This window comes from Pelmatolapia mariae, linkage group LG14, assembly GCF_036321145.2.
Source record: "Pelmatolapia mariae isolate MD_Pm_ZW linkage group LG14, Pm_UMD_F_2, whole genome shotgun sequence".
In the NCBI taxonomy this organism is placed as follows: Eukaryota; Metazoa; Chordata; class Actinopteri; order Cichliformes; family Cichlidae; genus Pelmatolapia; species Pelmatolapia mariae.
In genome coordinates, this window is record NC_086239.1 from 18608046 (window position 1) to 18632601 (window position 24556).

A 24556-nucleotide genomic window follows, 5' to 3' on the forward strand; every position below is an offset into this window, starting at 1 on the left:
ACTGAGTTTTCTATTTACTTCTTGAGAGTAACAGATAAGTGAAATCAGATAAACCTAGGACAACGACAGTGATTGTGATTTCAGTTTAAGTGTTGCGTCGGCGGTGTTGGAGAGAAGGCGTGCAGAGATAGAAAATGTAGATTTAAAATGCCAGAAAGACAAAAGGTCCATTATCGAAGCACAAAAAGAACCGCTGGTTGTTTTTGTTTGTGGATATTTTTGACGATGGCGCACATCAGCACTGAAAAATGATGATATTTATTACCACATGACTTACAGGCTGAGTGATATTTCTCTTGCTTGGTCATAATCCACCCTGCTGTCTTGGGATCTTTTACTTTACAGACTGCTGGGAGTCTCCTGCTTTAAATGTCAACAACATTAAATTATCATTTCCTATTAAAATGCTGTTTCTTTGCTTGACAAAACAGAGCTCACTTGCTTTCTTTGTGCCTGTGTTGTTCTGCTTTCGAGGATCATTTCGGAGTTTGAGTGCAGCAGCTCTGACCTCGCTGGTTCAGGGACTACTTTTGAAGCATTAACTTTCAGAGGATCAGAAAGAAATAAATGTGAATAAGAGGTTCATAAGAGGTTTCACAGCAGACCATAAATATATGGATTCAAATATTTCTTTAAGCTTTGATAATGTTTCGACAAGCTTAACCAATGTCGCAACAATCTAGATCTGCTCTACTGAAGCAACCCCTCAAGCTCCCCTTGAGGGGTTGCTTCAGTATGGTAGGCACTAGGCACGATGGGTGCCTTATTTCATCCACGTCTTTACTAACCCTAATGAGCCCATCACTCTGGAAGAGGGAAAATCTGAACTAATCAGACCTCATGACCTTTTTCCACTGATCCAAAGTCCAACCTTTCTTCTTCCTAGCGAATTGAAGGCTTGTTTTCCCCCCAATTATCCTCACTGATAAGTGGTTCTCTTAAGGCTGAACAGCTTTTTCAGTGATTTAATTTCACCAATTGGTGAAAGGATCAGGATTTTTTTTCTGACTACATTTCTTCCTTGAACAAGGCTCACAACTATCTGTCCAGGTTTTAATAATGCATTGGAGGGTCTTCAACCTAGTTTTAGCAGTTTCGGCAAACTTGTTGACCAGTCTGAAACTGAGCAACATTATTCCACCACTGCAGGGCATGTTTTCCGGCATGAGAAGCTTCTCACTGCATCAGTTGGGGTTGAATAACTTGTTGCCAGACAAAACATATGAATCACTCTATGATAAGCTTAGTTAAATCTAGGTGGAGTTCTTGTTTTTTTTGGCCCGGCAGTGTATGTGTTCTTTTTGCATTTGACGTTCTTTGTCATTTTCCACCTCTGTATTTACTGATTTAAAATTTAAGCCTTAACTTTCTGAAGAGTAAACATACACTATGCTCAGATTTACCCCATTTCAAATTTTGTATCCTGTGTAGAATTTCCAAGTAAAAAGAAATCATGTGAAACCGAACTTATTCAGTGTTTTTAGGCTTTACACAGCCTTTAAAAGCTCACAGTGCTTTCTGATCCTCCATATCAAGATTCAGTTGTATTTGCTGTACCTGGTACACACTTTTTACTTGACCTTTTGAATTCTAGTTTATTTTTACTTAAAAGGGACCCTGTACAAAAAAATTAGGAGAATGCATTATATTGTATTAGATTTAGCTAATAGCTATTTTCCATCTGCAATCGCATGGGCAGGTGAGCATAAAACACCACCGTGATATTTTTACAGCATTGCATGTGCTTCTGTTTGTATATTTCGTGGTTTGTTCATGACATAAAGGAGCATTAGATATGACCTAGATGACCCTACAAACATTAAGTGACCTTATATTTCTTTCTTATTCTTCTGTCTTCACAGGATATGAGGAAGCATGTCATGATGACCCTCTTAGACACAGAGCAGTCATATGTGGAGTCACTGCGTACTCTTATTCAGGTAATGTAACATACACACACACACACACACACACATAACTTCACATGCTCTCTTACGTATCCCTTGTTATAAATGAGTCGTATTCGCAGGCAGACACGCAGAATAACTAAAAAATACAGATTGCTGAGGACATGAATAACTGTGGATGTTATGTAATCCACTTATTCTCATTCATCCTGTCAGGCTAATCTGTTAACCCCGTCATATCCCACTGTCATCAGCATTATCTGCCACACACACCCACACTTCTGTATCCTACACCTGTCTGTGCTCTAATAGCTGACTAACCTTTACCCCAAATCTTAGCCACATCCCTCTGTCTGGTTAACACATTCCCAAACATGCACACACTCACTTTGGCACCCTGTGATCACCCTGTTGTGTAACCTGTCGCTGTTCGCTGTGTGTGGGTGAACAGCATGCATGTGTCTGCATTTTTACAAAATGTTCGCTCACATGTGCACACACTGACTTTGACTCTGTGTGTGTGTGTGTTTCTGTGCGTATGTGTGGCCACAAAGTGAATAAACCCAGGACGTGTTCCCATGACGACACAGGGAAAGTAAGTGTTGCCACGGTGACTGGTGTGTAAGTGCAGATCCTTGACGGAGGGTGTCAGATTTAGTTCAGCTGAGACGGCTCTTAAGCAGCGCTATCCAAAGTTGAAATCGGACTCTTTTGGGTTTCTCTTGGGGGACTTTTGGTGAAGCGCTCTGTGAATAATACAAGCTTTTGTCATGTAACTAAGACGATTTTGAATCAGAAAGTACTTTGTGTTTAGTAAAGCTGAACTAATAACAGTGGTTTTAACAGTCTAAACAGTTTACACCTAGTCCTTTAAGAGAGGGCCATTATGCTCATTTTCCTGGTTGCAAAAGTATGGGCATGGTCAGTAGCAATACTCATGTAGGCTGTTGCTTTTTAATGATGCTCAGGACACCAAAGTGTGGCAGGAAAATATCCACCACACCATTACACCATCAGCACCAGCCTGAACCTTTACAAGGCAGGACGTAGGCATCCCTTCATGTTGTTTATACCAATTTCTAACCCTACCATTGAGTGAATTCCTGTTCTCAGCTAACATCCAGTGTGGTCTTCTGCTGCTGCCCATCTGCAGATTCAGAGGTGTTATTTCAGTTACTGTGTCCTTCCTGTCATCTTGAAACAGTCTGGCCGATGTCTTCTGACATCAACAAGATTTTCAAAGACACTTTTTTGGTCTTTTTTGGACTGGCCTGTCTGTCTTGTTTCTGTCTTGTTCTTGGTGATTGTCTGCCTCAAATGCAGCTGAGCTGCACATACAATGACACACAGAACAGGTCTGTTGTACCCCAATTCACATTTACCCCAAAAAGACCCAAAACAGATTTATTCTCTGCAGTGCAGTTGTACAGTATATGCATGTGTTACCTATGTGATTAAATAATATTTGGGTTTTTATCTGGCTTCAAGATTTTAGGCCTTATTTAAAGCAAAATATACAAAAACACAGGTTTGAAATGGACATGTTGGACACACAAAGGAGAAATTAAATTAACATGGATATAGTAATGGTGTAATGGTGGCTAATGGTGTAACTGGGCCATGTCACAAAGACAAATGTTGCCGCACAGTTCATTCAAGTTGATTCTGGAGTTTTTCCATCAATGTGCATGTCTGTCTTCCCACTTCACTGCTGCCATACTGTACGTGAGACTATCTAAATACAGAGAGGAAAGAGTTCGTCGAAACTAAAGTGCTTTCCTGTGACATAACGTTCGCAATTCCAGGTAGTTACTGATTTGTTATGTAACACATTTCCAAGAAAAATGGATAAAGGAAGTCGACCAGCTTTCTTTAGTGCAGATGTTTTAACCAGGAGATTGAATTAAAAGTGAAATGTGTCATGCAGTTCGTCAGTGCAGCATTCACAGCTTAGCGGACTTTGCAAATTTGGGAGCAATAGGGTTGAATCTGTCTGAGTTCATTTAAGAGTTAATTAAGTTTCCATATTTCAAAGTTTAACGTGATCACAGTGTGAGCGTCTCTGAGTTTGAGTGCGTCTGAGTCGAGCTTGTCGAAAGCAAAACTGTTTGATCTACACAGAATAAGGACAAAGGACAAAGTGAAGACAACATGTGATGGCAAAACCCAGTTTAATCAGTTTGTTAATGTGGCGTCTGTGTCGACAGTGTTTATTCTGCGTTTACCCCGTACTGGCCACAGTGCTCATGAAATGTGTGCTCATATCAGCCTCGATCCAAGATTGAGATATCAGGGATCAGTAATGCTGTAACCAGGCATACTGTGTAGACATGTGCAGGTTTGACTTGTGTTTATTAACGCGTTTATCTTTTGTCTTCCTCTTGGTGTTTTTGCTTATTTGTGAATGCAGCTTTCATTCATCAGATAATGCGGGTGGCGTGGTGTGAGGAATGAATTGCTTTTAGAGTGCATGATTTCAGCAGCTTTAAGCATACAGCTGCAAAATTCTTGTAAACACATATTTTGTAAAAAATGAAAGAACTCTTTTAGCGCAAATCTTATCTTTTACTCAATTACTTTGGTGTGACATGAATGGCCATGGGGTGGAGATCTTTATCAGCTGTAAAATGTTTGAAAATGCAATTAAAGGTCCAAAATTTATGCCTTACTTCACACTTTCACAAAGCCAACTAGTGGGATGGGTTGTTGTCCCTGCCGGGCTGATTCTGGCCCCCGGGCCTTATGTTTGACATCCCTGACATGAACAGTTTTTGCTCTAAATCTACTGCACCCCTGAAAAATTGCAGACTATGATGAAACAGCCTGCTTGGATAGAGAGCCTGTTTTGATATTGATAGCATTTACATTTGCCACAGTTAAAAAGGGTCCCGGACAGCAGACATGCACTTGTCCCCGGTCGTATTTATGGCATCCACTGCATTTTGATAAACATATATGCAGACTAAAAGTGGAACACAGCAATAAGAAGTTGATTTTTTTAAACAAAATTATTACAAGCAGTAAGACTGCAGTCGTTTTTTATACGTGTGGCTTCTGGGAAACACCGGTCTTGGTGTTTATACTCTGGCAGGGTTCAACTAACAGGTTTACAAGGGTAAATTCTGTCACAGCAAACTTTTGCCTGTTTATAATTCAGACTTTACATATCAAAACAGGCACTCGACAGATGTTGTCTTTCTTGGAAGTTTTATACACTTCTTATTAAAAATAGAAGGGTGCTTGGAGAGTGCAGGCCTCTGTCAATTTTATAAGATCGCTCACCCGAGATTTAATGGGTTCATACGTTTACCCGCTGAGGTGAGAGGAAAGATTTATGTCATGCTTAGGCAACTGTTTAAATTTTTAATTAGTCCACTGATCACGTGTGAAAGCAGTGGCAGGTTGATATAGAACGTGACATCAGTTTGAGAAAACGCACTTACTATTGTTACTGTGCCAGTAACACTAACAGACATAAACTGAGGGATTACCACTGGATTTATTGTTCACTGGTTTTGAGAGGCAAGCTTGATATAAGCTCTCCTAAATGGATTTGATGAGTTAAACTGGCCTCCTTCGCATTGTCTCCTCTTCATTGTTTTTGGCTGATAAAGTAACTAGTGCAATGAAAAAGTCTAAAATCGATTGCAATACTTTCTTAAAAAGACAAAAACAGTTACCCAAACTTATTAGCTTATGTCAAACATATTTATATGACCTGCTTGCTCATCAGCTGGTGATTCTCTCCTCAGGGCTACATGCGTCCTCTCAAACAGCCGGACAGCGGCTCTATAGTGGACCCCCTGCTGGTGGACGAGATGTTCTACCAAATCCCAGAGATCCTGGAGCACCACGAACAGTTCCTGGAGCAGGTCTCCGGCTGCGTGAGCCAGTGGCACGACAGGCAGACCGTTGGACACCTTCTTATCCAGTCGGTAAGCAGATATGGCAATAAGTCAAAGAGCACACATGCAGCTTCTTAACAGATGAGAACATAAGATATTTGGGCCATCATCAACACACACGTGGGTCTTAAGAAAGTGTCAGATCTTTGTGGCATGAACCTCAGATGAGGTCACTTCTTCTGTTTAAAGTTTTAGCTTAAACTGCAAGCAGTGAGGAAATGGCCCTCACACCTTGGTGCACGTTGAGGTGTTGTCCTCCAGGGTTGTCCTGCAGATTAGGCGTTTCCTGCAGTCATTTCGGTGTGCTACCTTTACTTTAATTGTCTGTTGAACAAACAAGTTACTTGTCACTTCCTGTGCATTAGGTGGCATTAGAGGTCCCCACTTATGCTGTATTCCAGAATAAGTCAAAAGTCAGATTTTTGGACTTCTCGGTTGGCATTTGAATCTGGAACACCCCCTCAACTTGGATTTCCCGTTTAGGAAGTTGGAGCAGCTCCGCCTACCCTAAGTTAGCAATCTACAATGGCGTCACTGAACACGAACAGCTTTAAGACTGTAACTTTTATCTAGGAAACTGCCATTAATTAATGAACATGTTGGAGAAGACCCACTTATTATATGTCATGGTGCGTGGTGTATCATGTGTGGAACCCACAGTGAAAATTTCATGTATGTCGGATGATATTTATTGCTTAGTGGAGATGTCCTGTAGCCACTAGGTGGTGCTATGAGCATGACTAAATGCTGACACATTAGCTGTCAGATCTCAAGCATGTGACATGTTGAGACAGACTGAACAATGTACATTTGAGCTCTAACAGTTTCACACCCTGTGATGAATGATCATTCTGCCATGGACATGCCCATTAACGAAAACTTAAAAGCTTCCCAATTTACCATTGGCGAGTTCTTTTTAGTCGACTTCTACTGTTTTGGTCCTGGTACCAATACTGCCTTTGTATTGGAAGATCGTTATATTTTAGCAAATTCAAAAACTTTATCTTGAAGAAATCCCTTCACGTGTTCCAATAAAGCTGTGCATGAGAAAGACATGGAACATCCTACAGTTTTAACCATAACACTATCCCATTGAATTTTGAATTAGTTAGAATTGGTCCTCAATTTTATTCCACAACTTAGACATCCACATTCCTCACACTCTCATAACACACACATATATATAGGGCCTTGAGGGTGACCACGTTAACGGCGTCCAGTGGACGGTCTGTGTATTCAACCCTACCTCTGGCGCCGGTGCCCACCTCTCAATTTTAAATCCATGTAGACATTGAGGGTTCTCGGGAGGGGCCGTGCTAACACCTGCTGCTCTCTGGCAGCAGCACCATGCCCTCCCTTGTTTTAAATGCACTTTAGAACAACACGCAGCAACACTACACATGAGCGGGAGGAGGGAGGTATGGGGTCTTCACACACCCCCGTTCTCTACTAGCCATCGGGGCAGGGGGCTGGGAGGAGGTGTTGGCTGTCCGATGGGCCTCCCTGCTGCCGCGGAGCCTGGGGCGGTCTGCTTGCCTCCAACCCAGGGGAAAGGGTCACATCTCTTGGGTCTGGGTGCCGTTTCCCCCTCTGGGGGTGAGGGTACCTGGACCCGGGGTATAGAGTATGTTTGGGGAGTGTGATTGTGTGTACATGTCCATGTATGTCTGTCCCTACGTTGGGTGAGTGCTGAGTGTTTGTATATGTGTGCATGAGGGTGGGAATGCATGTTTGTGTCTGTGTGTGCCTGTTTGTCTGTGTTTATATGTCAGGTTGGGTCTTAGACTCCACCTCTCTGGGAACACCCAGGCCCTCCAAAGTGTGGAGGTCTATCTCCCCTCACCACACTCCCTGCCAGTGACTGATGCCCTCAGGGGTCGGTGCATTGGTGGTTCTTGGTGTCCGGGGCTGGGCGCTCAGGTATGCACCAGCTCACTCCCGGTGGCTACTTGGCGGGGCCTGGTGCCTGTCGCTCGGTCAGGCCTCTTCCAGGGCAAAGGGGACCCCCCGGGCCTCCGGCCTCGGGGTCTGCGGCTCGGTTCACTCTGGCACAGCTGGCTGCCGGCAGAGCCGGCGGGCACGCCAGTGCAGCCCCCTCTGGCTTCTGCTCCGTGGCTACTGGGTGACCCCTCGTCTGGGGATCTCCTCAGCCCTTCCCAGGAGGGTGGCACGGATGCCCCTCCGGTGGTCCACCTTGGGCTCTCGCACTCTGGGGCCTCTGGATGTCTGAAGCCTGGATCTCCTCCATGCCTGCTTCATGCCCTGGGGGACGGGGCTATGGCCCCCTACACCCTCTAGCAGACCGTTACATGGAGAAACCTTTTGTATACAAGCGCGCTGATCCACACAGGTGTGCACACGGGTGTTCACTGTTCGTAGACATAAACTACACCTTTCTTAGCTGCTACTTCAAAGCACATTGTGCGCTGTCTGTGCTGCACAACAACATTCAATATTTAGTATTTACTGCTGTTCACACTTAGCTAGATTAACGGGATGGTGTTGTGTTTAGTATGTTGCTTTGTTTTTTTTTTGCTTGTTTTCTCTTCTTTTTCTCTCAACAGGTGATCCAGGAGATTTTTCTTTCTTTTTCTCTTTGTCTTTGTAAGTGCCCTTTCTCACTGTCCCTCTTCCCTTCTGTTTTTCTTTTCCTTCCTCTCTTTCCTATCCCCCAGTCATGTCTGTCCCATCTGTAACAACCGAAAATAAAATAAATAATAACAACAAAGGTTGATCAAATGGACCAATACGGCAATGCCATGATGATCCATTTGGCAAAATAAATCCATTTGGTATCCTTGTTGGTCTTCAGACAACAATTCTGACGGCTAAAGAACCAAATGGGACAGACAAAAAAAAAAAAAAAAAAAAAAAAAAAAAAGAATTGGTCCACAACTTAAAAAAAACAAAGAAACCACTAAAAGTTACACCTCTTCATCTGTAAAGTAAAACCTTTATGTTGATGAAAAAGATACCATGTACGGTGTTTCTGTGGACGCTATTATTTGCAAAAGTAGGGGCAGAAGTGAAGCATCTGTGCAGACATGACTCATACGACATTTACTTTCCTGTAGACGTGAGCTTGAATGAATAAACAAACTTCGAGTGAGGGGAAACTGTTTTTATTGAAAGATGGTCTATAGTTGGCAACACTAGTTTCATATTTTGTTTTTCCAGTGACCGCATGTTGACCCATTTAAAACTTCCCATGACCCAAGTGTGGCTCCCAAAGAAAAAAAAAAGTGCTCAGAGTTTCAGTGCTGGGCTAAATGTCAGATTTGAGTTTTCTAAGAATAAAGATAGAGGATTTTAATTCCAGGCTAAGAGATTTTCACTAAACAAATTCATCACCGAAGGTACTCGAATGCCAACATTTGTTCCCTCAGTAGGTCACTGCAGACCATAATCAAAACCCCTAACAACAAAACTGCATGTTTAGTAGTAAAGCAGATTGAGAAATGAATCACAAAATTAAATAAACTCATTAATAAATTTTTCCTGTCTGTTTAGAGTAGATGTTCCTTCAAATGAGGGTGTAAGAAATGCAATAAAATTAATAAAAAGATAACACTGAAAATAACAGTGTGTGCCTTTCTAGCTAAAGCTGTTGCAACGCTCAGAATGAGTATCCCTCCCCCAACCTTTCCCGCCCTCTCTCCCGCTCTTAAAGCGGCAGCGGTCGCTAGTTCCACAGGCCTCGTTGGCGCAGTAGGCAGCGCGTCAGTCTCATAATCTGAAGGTCGTGAGTTCGAGCCTCACACGGGGCATGATATTTTCTGTCTCTTTGTTTGTCCAAGTTGTTTATATGTTTCATAGATTTTAGAAAAAGAGTCTTACATGAAGTGTTTTGTTTATAATATAATGATAAGTTGGGATGAATAGGATTTATTAAACAAAACGCATTAGACTGTCTGGGATAAAGCAATGAAGTGCAGGGCTTACTGCTGTCTGTTACGCAGCCATCTGGGAGCATTTGTTATGACAGACAAACTCAGCAGGGGTTCGAAGTTCATTTTGTCAGTCCATAAAATCCCGGACGTTACATTGATCCCATGCTAATCGCAAACAAACAGCGGAGACGCACAGGAAATAAATACTACAATAATAGTAAACAATGACCTTATCAGGCACAACACTGACACGACAGTTTCATAAAAAGTAGATTCATGTTTTCATAACTTATTTTTTTGTTTTTAGAATATAATATATGCACATTTAGCCAAAGGTTTTACTGAATAGTTTAATCGTCATTACATCATTATGGGTGCAAATATCAGTTGGGGTTTTTGGGGGTGGTCTAATGTTCGAAGGTTAACACATTCAGTGTATTTACAGGGTAAGGAAACAAAGTTTCACCAGATTTTATTTTTAATCTTTCTTCCATTTGTTTCTCCCCGTGTAACTAATCTTGCTCATCCTGCTCAGATTTTATTTGTCAGACTTTTGTTACTGAGAGGCGGATGATAAGGATAGGGAAACCGGAAGTCAGTCCATTTCAACAAAGGGCAGAAAGATGATGACTCAGTGACGCTAAATACAGCACCACATTGTGGTTCTCGCTCTGCTCGTGTCCCCGACTGCTGTGTCTTCTACCCTTTTATTTGTGAAAAGAAAGCAGGTCAGGGTGATTCATCTCAATCTGCGCGTTTCTGTTGTGAGACAAAGAGAGAGAGGACTGCATCCTCAGATTTCTTCTTCTTTTCTTCCTTTTTTTAGTGCCAGTTAAATCGAGTGGAAATCCACTAACGTGAAGGCTTCTTTGTGTGGCTTAGGAATTAAAATAGTAAAATAGTTTGATCTTATATGCTGTTTGTTCTGTTGTTGTCTTCCCTGATTATTTAAACCTCTTAAGTGTAGCTGGTTTATACTGGAATTTTATGTTTTGCTTTGCAAGAAATTGAACAAGACTGTGGTGTCTGTGTTTCACAACAATCACCACAATAGTCGCCTCAAGCTGCTTTATATTGTAAGAAGAAGACCCTTCAATAATAGAGATAAAACCCCAGCAATTATATGAACCTTTATTGAACCAGCAGGGCTCAGTGCATTGTGGGAAGCCCCCAGCAGCTTAGACCTATTGCAGGATTCAGGGTCACCTGATCCAGCCCTAACTATAAGCTTTATTAAAAAAGACATTTTTAAGTCTAATCTTAAAAGTAGAGAAGGTGTCTTTCTCCTGAATCCAAACTAGGAGCTGGAAGCTGAAGGCTCTGCCTCTTATTCCACTTTAAAATACTCTAGGAACCACAAGTAAGCCCTCAGTCTCAGTGCACAAGCTAACTGAAATGTCCTCTTTTTCCTCTCTCTCTAGTTCTCCAAAGAAGCACTAGCTAACATGTACTCTGCATACATTGACAACTTCCTCAATGCTAAAGATGCTGTGAGGATTGCCAAGGAGGCCAAGCCAGCGTTTCACAAGTTTCTGGAGGTGAGTGTTAGATTAGAAAAACTTATTTTATACATAGTAATGATGCAAGCTTGTCCACTACCAGCTTTTTGTTAGTGACAAAAATGTAGCTTTAAGCTTTAAGTTATGTGTTGCTTTCAGTGTTCTCATTTTTTTTTTCTATTTTATAACCATCATCCAGCTTTATGGCAGGCAGAGGCAGAGTCAGAGAGACTTTATTTATCCCCAAGGGGCAATTCAGATAGATGATACCTTGCCGACCATACATACAATAAACAAACATCACATTGGGGAGACAGGTCAGGCTAGGTAGCACTGGCCGGTTGACCGAACGAGCAGCTGCTGTGGAACCACTTCACCATCTTGTGGTAGAGATGTGAATTACAGTATTGAGCCAGCTGTAGAGCCTCTGATACTGGTGGTTCTTATATCATCCACTTTGTCTTCATTGCCCCCCTTCTTTCAATCTCACAGCAAAACATGCGTGAGAACAAGGAGAAGCAGGCTCTGGGTGATCTGATGATCAAGCCGGTGCAGAGGATTCCTCGATACGAGCTGCTAGTTAAGGTGAGTGATTTCAAAATCGAACTATGAGCCTGCTGTGAAAGTTACTCAGACTGTTTAGTGATGGAAAGCCCACTTAAACAGAGATGAATGTGCTGTTGTTTGTTCAAGGATTTGCTCAAGCACACTCCAGAGGATCACCCAGACCACCCGTACTTACTGGACGCCCAGAGGGACATTAAACGACTGGCGGAGAAGATCAATAAAGGAAGACGCTCTGCTGAGGAGGCAGAGAGGGAAGCCAGGGTCATCCAGGAGATTGAGGCACACATAGAAGGAGTTGAGCACGTGAGACATTTGCTTACCTTTGCTGATTTTAGCTTTGTTGTCTGAGCGTTATATTTTTTTCTAAAGCCGCTTTCACCCAGCATAAACAATAAAAACAATAAAATAAAACAATAACCTCCTTATATGTGTGTTTGTCTCAGATTCTAAACCCCCAGAGGAAGTTCTTGAGACAAGAAATAGTCATGGAGGCGGTAAGAAACACTCCTGGAATTATATTATAAAGCTGTATTATATTATAAGGTGTGATCCTCTTGTGAAGGTTACATTTTTCTAACCCTGTACTTGTGTTCCTGTCTCTCTGTAGAAGACAGTGGGTGGAAAGAAGGATCGTTCCCTCTTCCTCTTCAGTGATCTGATCATCTGCACCACTCTCAAGAGGAAGTCTGGCTCATTAAGACGCAGCTCCATGAGCCTGTATGTAATGCACACAGGCCATCAGAGCACAGTTTCTAAACCATACTGCCCCCTGGTGTTAAACAATATGTACATCACTCCTCAGATACTCTGCTGCCAGCGTGATTGATACTTCAAGTAAATACAAGTTTTTGTGGAAACTTCCCCTGGAGGATGTGGAGGTGGTGAAAAGTAAGACTCTGCTGCAGTTTGTGTAGAACATGGATCTTTAAGTCATATCTACCACCGAAACACACACAGAACCAAAATAATTATGTTGTTTGGTACTTTCTTATATAAAATCACCTGGAGAAGTAATGTGGAATTAGATTTTTGCTGTTTATTTTTCACCCTTCTCCAGGCTCCACGCAGGCAACAAATAAGGACAGTATCCAGAAGATGATTGGCCGGTTAGATGAGGATCTCAGCACGCTGGGTCAGATCAGCAAACTGGCTGAGACCCTCAGCCTCCCACACCAGGTGCTGTGAAAGATGCAGTGACAAAAAAACTCCATCGTTCTCTCACTTTGCCCATCTACTTTTCTTGGACACATGGAAACTTGTTTATTTTTGATCTTTCTAGTCTCTTCTTTGAAATATTCAATTATATACAGGTTGTTACAGAGACATAAAGAAAAAACTTTATTGAGCGTTTCATCTTTCACTATTTTGTCCTCTTTTGTGCGTTTGCGTTGTGTTTACAGCTGAGTGTGTGTGGACCTTTGAAACTCAATTCTACCCTTTTTTCCTTTTCTTTCAGCCCCTAGACGAGGTAATAAAGGACCTGATGGCCTCAGTGCACAGGGAGCTGTCGGATAAACAGTCGTTGGCCTTCAGTATGACCTTCCTGCCCACGAAGCTGGAGTTGACCACTGCTTCTGCAGAGACAAGCTTCATTTTTGAGTTTGCTACACCCGACGCTCGCTCCAGCTTCGAGCAGGCCTTCGAGGAGGCCAAGAAAAAATTAGGTAAGTGGAAAAAAGTTTTAGAGTGAGATACAGTATTATTTTCTCCACGAGTTCAGGAGCTGAAGCATGTGGGTGATTTCATGTCTTGCTTGACTTTCTTTAAAAAAATAATTCTTCCTACTTCGATTCATATATGGCTAATTCTTTTTGTGTCATGTGTGTTTAGCGATGAATAAGGACCAGTGGGACCCAGAGTTCCTGAAGGCCATTCCCATTATGAAGACCCGCAGTGGAATGCAGGTGAGTGCAGCGGGAAGCATTTTCTGTGAAGCCGCCCTTTTTTTTATTCCCAGAACAGAGAAACTCATTACTCTGCTGTTTGTCTCCAGTTTTCATGCGCCTCTCCCAGCCACAGCTGTCCAGACAGCGGATGTGAAGTGTGGGTGTGTAACAGTGACGGATACGTTGGACAGGTGAGAAGAGATTGGATGCAATTATTCCATGTTCTCCAATCAAAGAGGAAGAAACAAAAAAAAAACCCCAACATAATTTGGATTCTGTAGACTGATGCTGATGTTTCCTTTGCAGGTTTGTCTGCTGAACATCAAAGATGAGCCCACAGTGGAGGCGTGTATCGCTGTCTGCTCAGCCAGGATTATCTGTATTGCTGCAGTACCGGGACTTAAGGGAAGGTCAGTACACACACACACACACACACACACACACACACACGCACGCACGGATGTGACTGAGTGCACAGATAGACAGGTTGTTTCTGATTTACCGAAGGTTAAATCTGATGATGCTATGTTGAAGATCTTTAATGAAAAGTTTTTTCTGTTATCACTGATCTGTTTTTCTACAAAAAAGAAAGTTATTTTTGTTTCTTTTTAACCGTATAAACTGGGCTAAAAGTCAGCCATATAGTATTACCTTTTAATGATCATTAATAAAGTTGATCCATCCACTGTTCACTGAAGCATCATCAGAAATAGTCTCAGGGGAAGGGTGGCTGTCAAGAAACCATCCTTAAGAAAGGGAAACACGGAGGAAAGGCTGAGGTATTCTTCATGTAATTACACAAGACCTGGTCTGAAAATCAGTGGCAACAGGTCTTAAGACTTCAAATCAAGAGGGGAGACGTGCAACATTCAGTGTCTACGGCAATCTGTGAATTATGAACACAAAAGTACTGTCAAATTTGATCCACCATGCAGTACCATCTGGAAAGCTTCTCATTGGTAACAGGTTCATTTTTCTGCATGACAATGATCCCAAACACATTGCCAATATAGTATAAGCATACCTGAATAGAAAGTACACACAATGCAACACATTCGTGGGGAGGCCAGTCCACACAGTCGTGGATTGGCCTCCCCAGCACCTGGACCTTTGCATTATTGAGGCACAGAGACATAGAACAGAACAAAAAGGCAACCAACATCCAAAGAAGAGCTTTGAATGTCCTTCAAGATGCCTGGAGAAATATTCCTGAAGACTACTCAAAGACATTACAAAAAACCTTACTTGGGAGAGTTCAGGCTGTGTTAAAGAATAAATGCGGTTTAAATATGATCAAATACTGACTTTCAAGCTTATTGTACAAACTCTGTTTTTGCCTGCTATGCTGTGTTTCCATCTATCCCTTCAAGTACCTTCTATTTCCCAGGACTTTTGCACAGTAGCCTATATACTGCTCCATTAAATCTGTTGAAGAATTTAAATACCAGTCAATATTAGACCCCACAAAATCTTTAATCTCAGTAAAAACACCCCCAAACAAACAAGATCAAGTGTGCATCTAACGACAGCTACTGTCTGTTCCTGACTTTATCCAAACTAATCGCTCTTGACTTCCCAGGGAGCGTGGATCAGAGCCTCCTCTTGCACCTACCTCTGTGGCAGCTGGTCACACCCAGCAGCAGCTCCTCATATCCATTTCTCAGTCAACTCCAGAATTAACAGAGCAACCCACAGGTGAGTTAGTGGCTTTCTAAATTATATGACTTCATGTTCTTCTTGCGTAAGGTCTTTTGTGAAATTTATGAAAATGCATTAATTGTATTCAGGACCAGGGGCGGAGCTTGTTCCATTTGACAGTGACGACACAGATGACGAAGATTCCCCCAGTCCCTCTTCAACCCTACAGAGTCAGGCCAGTCACTCCACCATATCGTCCAGCTACGGCAGTGAGTAAACACTTTGGTCACACACACTTTATTTACACCCTCACGGTCTCTACCAGTCCTTCAAATCTCATCTTCACCCCAAAGATGACGAGGGTCCAGGCTCCAAGGACATGGCTACAGAGACCACCAGCAGTGAGGAGGAGCAGGAGTTCCCAGTGCCGAGCTCATATGGCTCTCAAGGGATGCTGGGGGTCGGTGGCGTAAGCCGCGTCCACGCAGAGAGTCCGATGGATGGCCGTGCCATGCGCCGATCGTCTCGAGGATCTTTTACCCGGGCGAGTCTGGAGGATCTGCTCAGTATCGACCCAGAGGCCTACCAGAGCTCTGTGTGGCTGGGAACGGAGGACGGATGGTGTGTGGAATTACTGGACCTGTGTACTCAAGCGATTTTGATAAGCTATCTTTGTTTGTTTGTTGGTGTACTGCTTTCACCTAATGTTGCTGCCTTTTGTTAGCATCCACGTGTACCAGTCCTCAGACAACATCCGAAACCGTAAAAACAGCATGAAGATGCAGCACTCGGCTTCCATCCTCTGTATACTGTGAGTCTGCCTAGCTAACTTTAAAGTAATAGAGAATTATTCAAAAACAAATTTCAAAGGTCAGGAATGCCAGATCTTATTGGATAATATCTAAATCCTGCTTTTACTTTACCTGCTTTCATTTTTCCTTTTCACACCCTTCCTTTTTTCTTACTTCAGGTATTTGGACAACAAAGTGTTTGTGTCCTTAGCAAATGGAGAGGTGATTGTTTACCAGAGAGAAGCAGGTAAGCTCAACTGTGCACGTGATTGGAGTAAGCAATGGCTGAAAAAGAAAATGCTGTAGCGTTACTTCTGGCATGCAGCACTTTTATTTGTCCCCGATCACAGCATCATTCCACTTCTGTCTTGCATCCTCACTTGACTGTCCTGGCCTGCATCGTTAGTAAACTCTGTTACTGTTGATCTGGATTTGCAGGTAGTTTCTGGGACCCTCAGTCTTCTCAAACGTTAGTTCTGGGTACACCTACAAGTCCTGTCACCAAAATGGTTCCCGTAGGAGGGAAGCTGTGGTGTGGCTCACAGAACAGAGTCCTTATCATCAACACAACTACACTAGTACAAGAGGTAGGTGGAAAGAATAGATGAGAGGGAAGCAGAGAAAGATTGACTTTGTAGGTCAGAATCTGGAGGCTTTAGATTCACATCGGAATAAAAGGCCAGGCTGACGAGACTGACAAGCAGGAGCACTGGCGCGGAAGAAAGTTTACCCCCGTCTCTTTCTTTGTTCCTCCCAGCACTGGTTCCAGGTGGGCACTGACAGCAGTCGGTGCGTGACATGCATGGTGGTGTACGGTCAGGGTGTGTGGCTGGCGTTGCAGGGCAGTGCGCAGGTCAAACTATACCACGCTCAGACCTGGGAGAGCCTGACAGAGGTCGACGTGGCACCAGCTGTGCACAAGATGCTTGCAGGTATGCTGAAAGACTTGTGCTTTAGTTGTTTGTAGTATTATAGTTCTTTTTATAACATTTTCCTTTTTCAAACTAGTGGAAAGAAAAAGTGTGTTTTTTTTAATGCAAATTGTTTGTCATTTTTAAACAGTGTCTGACCACTGTCTGTTATTAATCTGACTTTGTTTGGTCCCTGTTCAGGTGCAGATGCGATCATCAGACAGCACAAGGCTGCCTGTCTGAGAATCACAGCCCTGCTAGCATGTAAGGATCTGCTATGGATCGGCACCAGTGCAGGTAAGAAAACATGTTTAAATGGTTTAACCAGATTTTTAACTTGAATTTGCTATTAAATCAAAATTAGAGTGCGATTTGACATTGTTTTTTTATATGTTTGGTTCAAATAGCTCACTACGAACTTATGTTTTGTTCCAGGGGTGGTTCTTACGCTGGTGATCCCAGCAGTGAGCTCAGGAACTGTGGCCGGGACTTTGAAATTTCCCCTGGTGCCAATGGGCTCAGCTCACGGACACACGGGCCACGTCCGGTTCCTGACGTCAGTCGAACTACCAGAAGGGTTTGACATGAACTTCCCTCCTAATACAAGTGACCCCACAGGTTGGTGCTGCTTTTATTTGACATTTATTATTATAACTAGGTGTATATATCACAATCAATTCCTCATAGTAGGTCCAGTGTCTCTCTTCATTTGTCAGAATTTGTCTGTTTTATCTCGTAATTTCATAAGAAGCTTTTAGTTGAAGTTGCTGGTATGACATATTTTACTGTTAGGGAATTGTAAGAGAGGAAAAAAAGAATTATTAAATGGCAAACTGTAATTTTATGAGTACAAAATGACTTAGATGGGATTTAATGCCCCTGAGGTTTAATGCCATTTTGTAAAAAGCATGAAAATTTCATGAAAATTGTCACTGGTTTTACCTTCTTTATGGGTTTGTAACAGTAGACCGTTACTTACGGACCATTACTTACTTAATGACTCTTGCATGCATCTTTAAGTAAATGTATAAAAAAGATTTTTTTTAAAAACCATTATGCTATCATTTTTGTGAGCACATGAAGTCAACAAGTTACGTGATAATTTAGTTTAAATGTCTTTGTTAAATGTCTGAGTTTAAATAAGCATAAATTTTTATCTTAAGAGATCAATTTTAAGACATCTTGCAGACCCAAAATTGAACATTTGTGTAGAATGACTTTTAGGTTTGTACATAACTTTTAAATTTTGCTCCAGAAATATTCCAACTGGTTTTCAACTCCCATTTTCATTCATTCATCTTTATCTTTTAGGCAATCAGTCCCAAAACAGCAGCACAGTTGACGGAAGTCTCCAGAGGCGCGACTCCACACGCCGCCGAGCTTCTGCGCACATCCCTCCGAAAACCAACCATCTAGTCATTTCCGGTGGCGATGGTTACGAGGACTTCAGACTGACTAATAGCAGTGAAACAGTGGGACGGGATGACAGTACCAACCACCTTTTGCTTTGGAGGGTTTGAGACAATCGAACTGTTAGTTTACCGACCTGACCCAGCCTCCCTCTGGCTGAAATCAGCGCACAAGCTCCTCGTCCTTTAACCCCATCAGACTCCTCACTTTTCGGTGTTGCTGTTGCGTTCTTCTGCTCGGTCCGCTGGTCTCTATGTGCGTAACGTGGCTGTCGACTTCCTAATGAGTACGATCACTTCAAATCCAGTTTTCTTGTGTTAATGTTTCTGATGATGTGCATGTCTGTGTGTGCTTTTTCGGTTTGTGGCATCGGCCGAGTATTGTCGGCAAAAAAAGGGTGTTTAGACTGAAGGAGCCAGAAGGAGAAAGAGAAAGGGGACTTGAACTATCACAGATGGACATATGTTCAAAATGAGAATGAGAAACAAGAAAAGTCGACTTGGATTCTGCAGAGTCTCTGCACACGAGGCTGAAAGCGGAAGTTTATGAAAAACTCTGGCATGAATCAGGCGAAGCATGAGCTTGTCCTTTGAAATTGTTTTTTGGAACGAAACACTTCATCTTAACTTGAGCTTCACATAAAACGCCTCCCAGTGATCTATAAATGATTATAAAAAAAAATCAACAAAAGTGAAAGATACAGACTGTAGTTTGATGGATATTTGGAATAATGAATATGCCCTTGTTTTTTCAGCTAGATTTTAAGCATATCGGAGTTTTAAATGTCTGATCTTAGAAGGAAGTGAAGGACAAACATCAATTCCACTGCCATCGATAATACATGTTACTGCTAACATCATCTTTCCTCCTGTTTAGGGAGAGTAAGCATCATTTAAGTGCAATATGTGGCAGTAGAGGTATGTAACAAGACTGAACACATATACTCCCATACATTCATGCACGGCCTTCACTCAGTGAGTCAAGAGATTTGTGAAAAGCACGTGTGTTCTCTGTAGAAAGTCACATCAACATTTATCTTCTTTTTTTTTTCACATATTGAATTTTTGTTTAAGATGACAGAAGTGTAGATGAAGCAGTGTCCCACTACTGGTAGAGGAAAAAAAAGTAGATTGAAGACATTCCTTCTTAATGCGACTATGCCAAAGCCTTTTGTGTGTTAATGTGTTGACACTAAGGGATCTGAAAAGGTTTCTTTTGCCGTGAAATTTTCAGTGTTTGGAGCGTTCTGTCACGAGGAGAGACAGGTGATCTTTAAAAATGACGATAGGCTGTGGTAGCAGATGAAGATAGTTATGTACAGTATTTATGGTTTTGATTTTTAGCGCCGCCTTTTACAGCACTTAATTTATAGAAGATGTAGCTTCCACTTTTCTTTTCGAGTTTAATAACGAGGATGCTCGGTTAACAAAATTGATTACCAGGAGACAGATCTGCACACAAGGGGTGTAGGGATACAGTCCGGTCATGGTTCGGTACGATTCACAAGACTGGGTTCTTGCACTGTTTTGCATTATTTCCCTTTGCGCTGCATCTCAGAGCAGCTTTTAGGCAGACTGAAAACACAGCCACTCAACCTCGTGATTGTATGGAAGCTTGTTTCCGCAGCCATCTTTAAGAAAAATTTTGAGTTAGCACGTCGAAATTTTGATTTATTACCTTGAAATTTCAAGTTGCGTGGCTTGAAATTTTGACTTACTCAGAAATAACTTGAAATTTCAAAATGTATTACCTAATAATAACTAAATACCTCAAAATTTCGACGTAGCTCTGCCTGTGTCACAAACAAGCTTCCATACAATTGAGTGCCAACTTCTAGAATATGCCTACATTCTTTTCCAGCTCCACTGTGTGTATTGTGGCACTTTCTTTACAGGACATGTAGCGCTAAAATGTATGGATACACCTCAAACACACCACATCACACAGACAGGTAGCTGTAGCTGCCGGAGAACCAGATGCTTGTAATAAGGGGGATAAGGACAAATGCTGAGCAACTGCACGTGCCTTCAGAGAGATAAAGGTTAAGCCATTTCACTTACACATGCACAGTGACGGTGAAAAGTCAGCTCTGCCTCATCTTATAGCAGATGTCAGTGGAAACAAATCATGACTACAGCTTGTCCATGCACACACACACTCGCCAGCCAGGCTTTGGGGTTAATCTGAGATTGTCTTTGATCCCTCCAAACCTAGCAAACCTAACTGCATTGCACCTTACCAGCCATCTGGGCACTTCTCAGCTTTTCCCCCATCCATACATGAGGATCCACTGTGAGAGAGAGGCTAACAGCTAAGAGGATTAGCTGGCCTTTATGATAGCTGCTAACTAGCAAGTGAGCCTCTGTTAAAGTGTAAAAAAGTGCTACTTAAGCGCTCTGTTATCCAGTTGGAAAGTATTTTCAAAAAATAGCTTTTTTCTGGTTCCTCTGTTAAAGAAAAATTCCCGTAGCCTGTTAGCAAAAATTAAACAAATAGCTAAACATTTTGGGACGTATACTTATTCGGTTTCTTGTCAAGAATTAACTAAAAAAGATTTATATAAATCTTGTGTGTTTATGAGAACAAAAGTTAGGAAAAAGCTAGCTTAAAAAAACCCATCTACCAGTGTTTTTGTGGAAAGCTAATACCAAACAAAGTGTGTCGGGGTTTATGTCAGTTTATAAAAAATAAAAAATAAAGCAGCGAGCTTAGAGGTTAACTAGCTAACAGTTTTTTGTTTTTTCAGCTCATAGCTGCTTCATTATTTCCTATGATTGTGGTTTTAACTTCTCATTTACCATATAATGTGATAGTTTATGGTACACTTAAGTAACTCTCACAAGAAAAATAAAAGGTAACGGTTTAAATTTTCAGTTTCCGCTAACTTTGAGGTAGCAGACATTTATTATTTTTTTAATGTTCAACAGAACTGATTAATGTCAGTGTGTCTGTGTGAAGAACTGCCCGAGATAAAATTTTGTGTATTTTTGCTGGCTTTAGAGCGCGCCAGTGCTCCTGCAGAAAAAGGGTTAGTCAACAGTGAAAAAACGTCTGTGCGCTGTCTCTGCTGTATTTTCATGGTGTGGGGTCTAACGTAATTACTTATTTTCCTAAGCTTTAAAGTATGGAAGCCTGTTTCTGCCACTGGGAAAAACAAAAACAGACAAACAGTTACTCAAAAGTTGAAATTTCGAGATATGGAGTCTGTAAGTCAAAATTTTGAGATGCGTAATTTCGAAAGTTTGAGATAACCTGAAATTTTGATACAATAGCTTAAACTTTTAAATTTGATCTACCTGGCTTTTAGTTTTGTGTGACAGAAACAAGCCTCCGAAGAAAAGAGTTTGGTCATGGTCAGCAAGTTTGAATACAGCTTTTTCATAAACTTAGGTTTTCTTTCGCCTTAACAGTATACTTTTACACTGCCTCAGTAGTCACACATGTATAAATGATTGAATAATCACATTTTCAGCAGGAATATTTTAACCCAGTGAAAATGAAACTGAACTGCTTCACACACAACCTTTCTTAACGTCTTGAATATGAAGTAAAAATAATTAAAATCCCGCCATCACTGTAACTGTCAGCAACATGTATGTAAACCTCCTCATGCCCATTTGTGAACCGAGTCTTTATTGTTGTAAATATTGGTACATACTGCCTTTTTTCTGTAAATAGTGCACCCATGGTCCTCAAGTGTTGATATGAATCTAATGGCATATTTTTATATATTTGTGTAAGGTTTGTTTTTCCTGTTTGTATTTTTCTCCCCTTTCCCTCTGGCATGCGCCGTCAGTCATGTTTAAGTTATAACTGTCATAGATCTTACAAAAAAAGAAGGCAAGACGACCTCTGACAGATATTCTTGTTTTCACTCCAGAACATGCTGATGTTTGCCTTGTTACAGATGTGACCAGGAAGGTAAAAATAAAAGTAAATAAATAAGAAGCTGCAGTTTTGCACTGCCGCCTGGTCGTAACTCTGTTGGACATGTTGCAGCTGTGATGATGAGTCTATCAGAGTTGCTTCCTGTACGTAGCTGTCCTTGTTTTGTCACTGTGGTTTCCTCTTTGTAATTAAATCAGTTCACTGGCTCCAGTTTGTGCTCGTTTTCAGAAAGTTTGCACTTTACAACAAAGCATGTGTAGTCATGTGTGCACATTGCTCAAGAGTTGTGCGGTGCATTGGACATCATACAAGAGCTGGTTGGAAGGAAAAATGTGTATTTCCCGACTGGTTTTGGATGCTGCTGGCTGGTGGTGGATGAAATCAGCTGCAAAGAAGGTGCTTCACTAAATCTTCCTAGCGATTGCTTTGGTTGCTAGCGAATTGACACAGATGCCTGTAGTTTTTCACGTTTCTCTGCAAGTACTAATTGCCTATTTAATAAGTACAACTTTTCAAATGATGCAACTTTTACTTGGAATGCAAATTTCCAGTTTCTGTCGCACTTTTCCCAGATAGCAACTGGATAGTCTTTGCAGACAAGTCTGTCAGTTCCATTTAAATTACTGCAGGAATATGCTAGTGACCAAAGCAACCACAAGGTGTTTTTTGCCAACTGACTGGGGAATACACATTTTTTGCCTAGCGACAGGTAGCTGTCAGGGGCTCACTGATTGGTCTGTAAGCCTCTGTGACTGGGACTTGATCAATTTTTGTCCCAGCAGCTGCCATCAACCTCCACCAACAACCCGCAAGTAGTTGAGGATACTCATTTTTCCCTCAGGATCGGTGGCTGTTAGATGGTTGCGGACCAGTCTACACCTTTGTGACTTGAGATTTATTCACTTTATCCTACATTGTCACCATGATTATCACACCCCGAAAATGTTGGACAAATTAAGTGATCAGATGTTTAGAGCCTCATTATGAGGCTCTGTCCATACGTACACGGGTATTTCGGTAGCTTTATTTTAATGTAGTTTGCCATTTTGTCAACAACTTAAATGTTTAAGTAAACGCAAATGTATATTTAAAAAAAAAAAAAAACCTTTGTTTGCGCTGTTATTGTTTCGCGGTTTCTCATTTTCCAAATCTCCACCTGTTTTTTCAGCATGCTCTTGATAAGCTTTGAATTTAGCATTTTTATGTGGACTGAGGTGTTTTTCAATAAGGTGGTTTTTGACTAACATGGTGATGTGATTCTTGGACGTTTATCCAAATTGCACTTTTTGAAGTTTTCTCCTATGTTTGATAGGAAAGTAGATAAAATGAGCAGAATACCAGTGTTTGTTTCTTTTGCTCACAGACATTAAATTAGTGGAGTTTTTCTATTGAAACTATGATATAGTACAAATTGGTGAAAAAAATAATTCTGGCCAATATTCTTCAACAGTACAGAACACAAGTTACTGTGTTCAGTACTGTACAGTTGCTACAAAAACACTCACTATGTCCAATTATATTGATTGAAAAACAGGCTAATTTCCTTAATTTTCATAGACTGCCCATAGCACGATGTTAAAAAGTAAGTCACAAAGTTCATATACACAACAAAATAATTGTACATACGTACACGTTAATAAGATGACAAATTCGAATATCCCTTTGTTTCTTCTTTGTTTCTCACATTCATGAATGATACTGAGCTAACCCTCACTGCCTCATGACGAAAAACAAAGTAACCCCTGTGATTTTTCAGCAGGCTATTGCTACTCAACTGCCTTTTAACCCACTGACCTACAATGATGTGTATTGTGATATGATAGTCCTGCAGTATAATTGAATGCGGGACATTTAGAGCACACACAAATCCACTTGTCCCTCCCTACTTAATGACGACTTGCACACGTTGCAGCGTCTCCACACAGTATTCAAATGTACTAAACAGTGAGGATCTGTATGATGACTGAAGGAGTCAGCACAGAGATTTGTCTGTGCTTCCCCAGCATCACTGAGAAATATTGTGAGTCATTGCCTGACACCAACTCAATAGTCCAAGCAGTCAGAAGATGAAAATCTACTTCATCGCTAATATCAGATGAAACAATACTATATTACAGTATTTGGAAAAAGCAAGAAGCGTGTACGTGTACACCCAAGAGTGCCTGGAATTATACATATTGTGATCAGTGTTAATCACTTCACCTAGAAGTGTTTTTAATGTTGTGGCTGATTGGTGTAGAGAAACCCTTGAACAAAATAAATAA

At 41.5% G+C, this 24556-nt stretch overlaps 1 protein-coding gene and 1 non-coding gene across 2 annotated transcripts in view; both read left to right on the forward strand.

Moving 5' to 3' along the window:
* Positions 1-22498, forward strand: part of LOC134641773 (rho guanine nucleotide exchange factor 17-like) — a 65947-nt gene extending 43449 nt beyond the window's left edge. The window contains exons 3-25 of the mRNA XM_063494327.1: positions 1863-1940; positions 5660-5842; positions 11124-11240; positions 11694-11786; positions 11895-12071; positions 12212-12262; positions 12376-12485; positions 12571-12656; positions 12826-12944; positions 13225-13432; positions 13599-13672; positions 13762-13845; positions 13961-14064; positions 15234-15349; positions 15442-15561; positions 15646-15913; positions 16017-16103; positions 16263-16330; positions 16522-16670; positions 16841-17015; positions 17196-17291; positions 17430-17612; positions 18306-22498. Of these exons, the coding sequence (XP_063350397.1) occupies positions 1863-1940; positions 5660-5842; positions 11124-11240; positions 11694-11786; positions 11895-12071; positions 12212-12262; positions 12376-12485; positions 12571-12656; positions 12826-12944; positions 13225-13432; positions 13599-13672; positions 13762-13845; positions 13961-14064; positions 15234-15349; positions 15442-15561; positions 15646-15913; positions 16017-16103; positions 16263-16330; positions 16522-16670; positions 16841-17015; positions 17196-17291; positions 17430-17612; positions 18306-18514 (2955 nt within the window). The 3' untranslated portion in view covers positions 18515-22498. The remainder of the gene's footprint in view (positions 1-1862; positions 1941-5659; positions 5843-11123; positions 11241-11693; positions 11787-11894; positions 12072-12211; positions 12263-12375; positions 12486-12570; positions 12657-12825; positions 12945-13224; positions 13433-13598; positions 13673-13761; positions 13846-13960; positions 14065-15233; positions 15350-15441; positions 15562-15645; positions 15914-16016; positions 16104-16262; positions 16331-16521; positions 16671-16840; positions 17016-17195; positions 17292-17429; positions 17613-18305) is intronic.
* Positions 9507-9579, forward strand: trnam-cau (transfer RNA methionine (anticodon CAU)). Its single transcript has one exon. It is a non-coding gene; the product is annotated as a tRNA-Met (tRNA).
* Positions 22499-24556: the final 2058 nt, after the last annotated feature.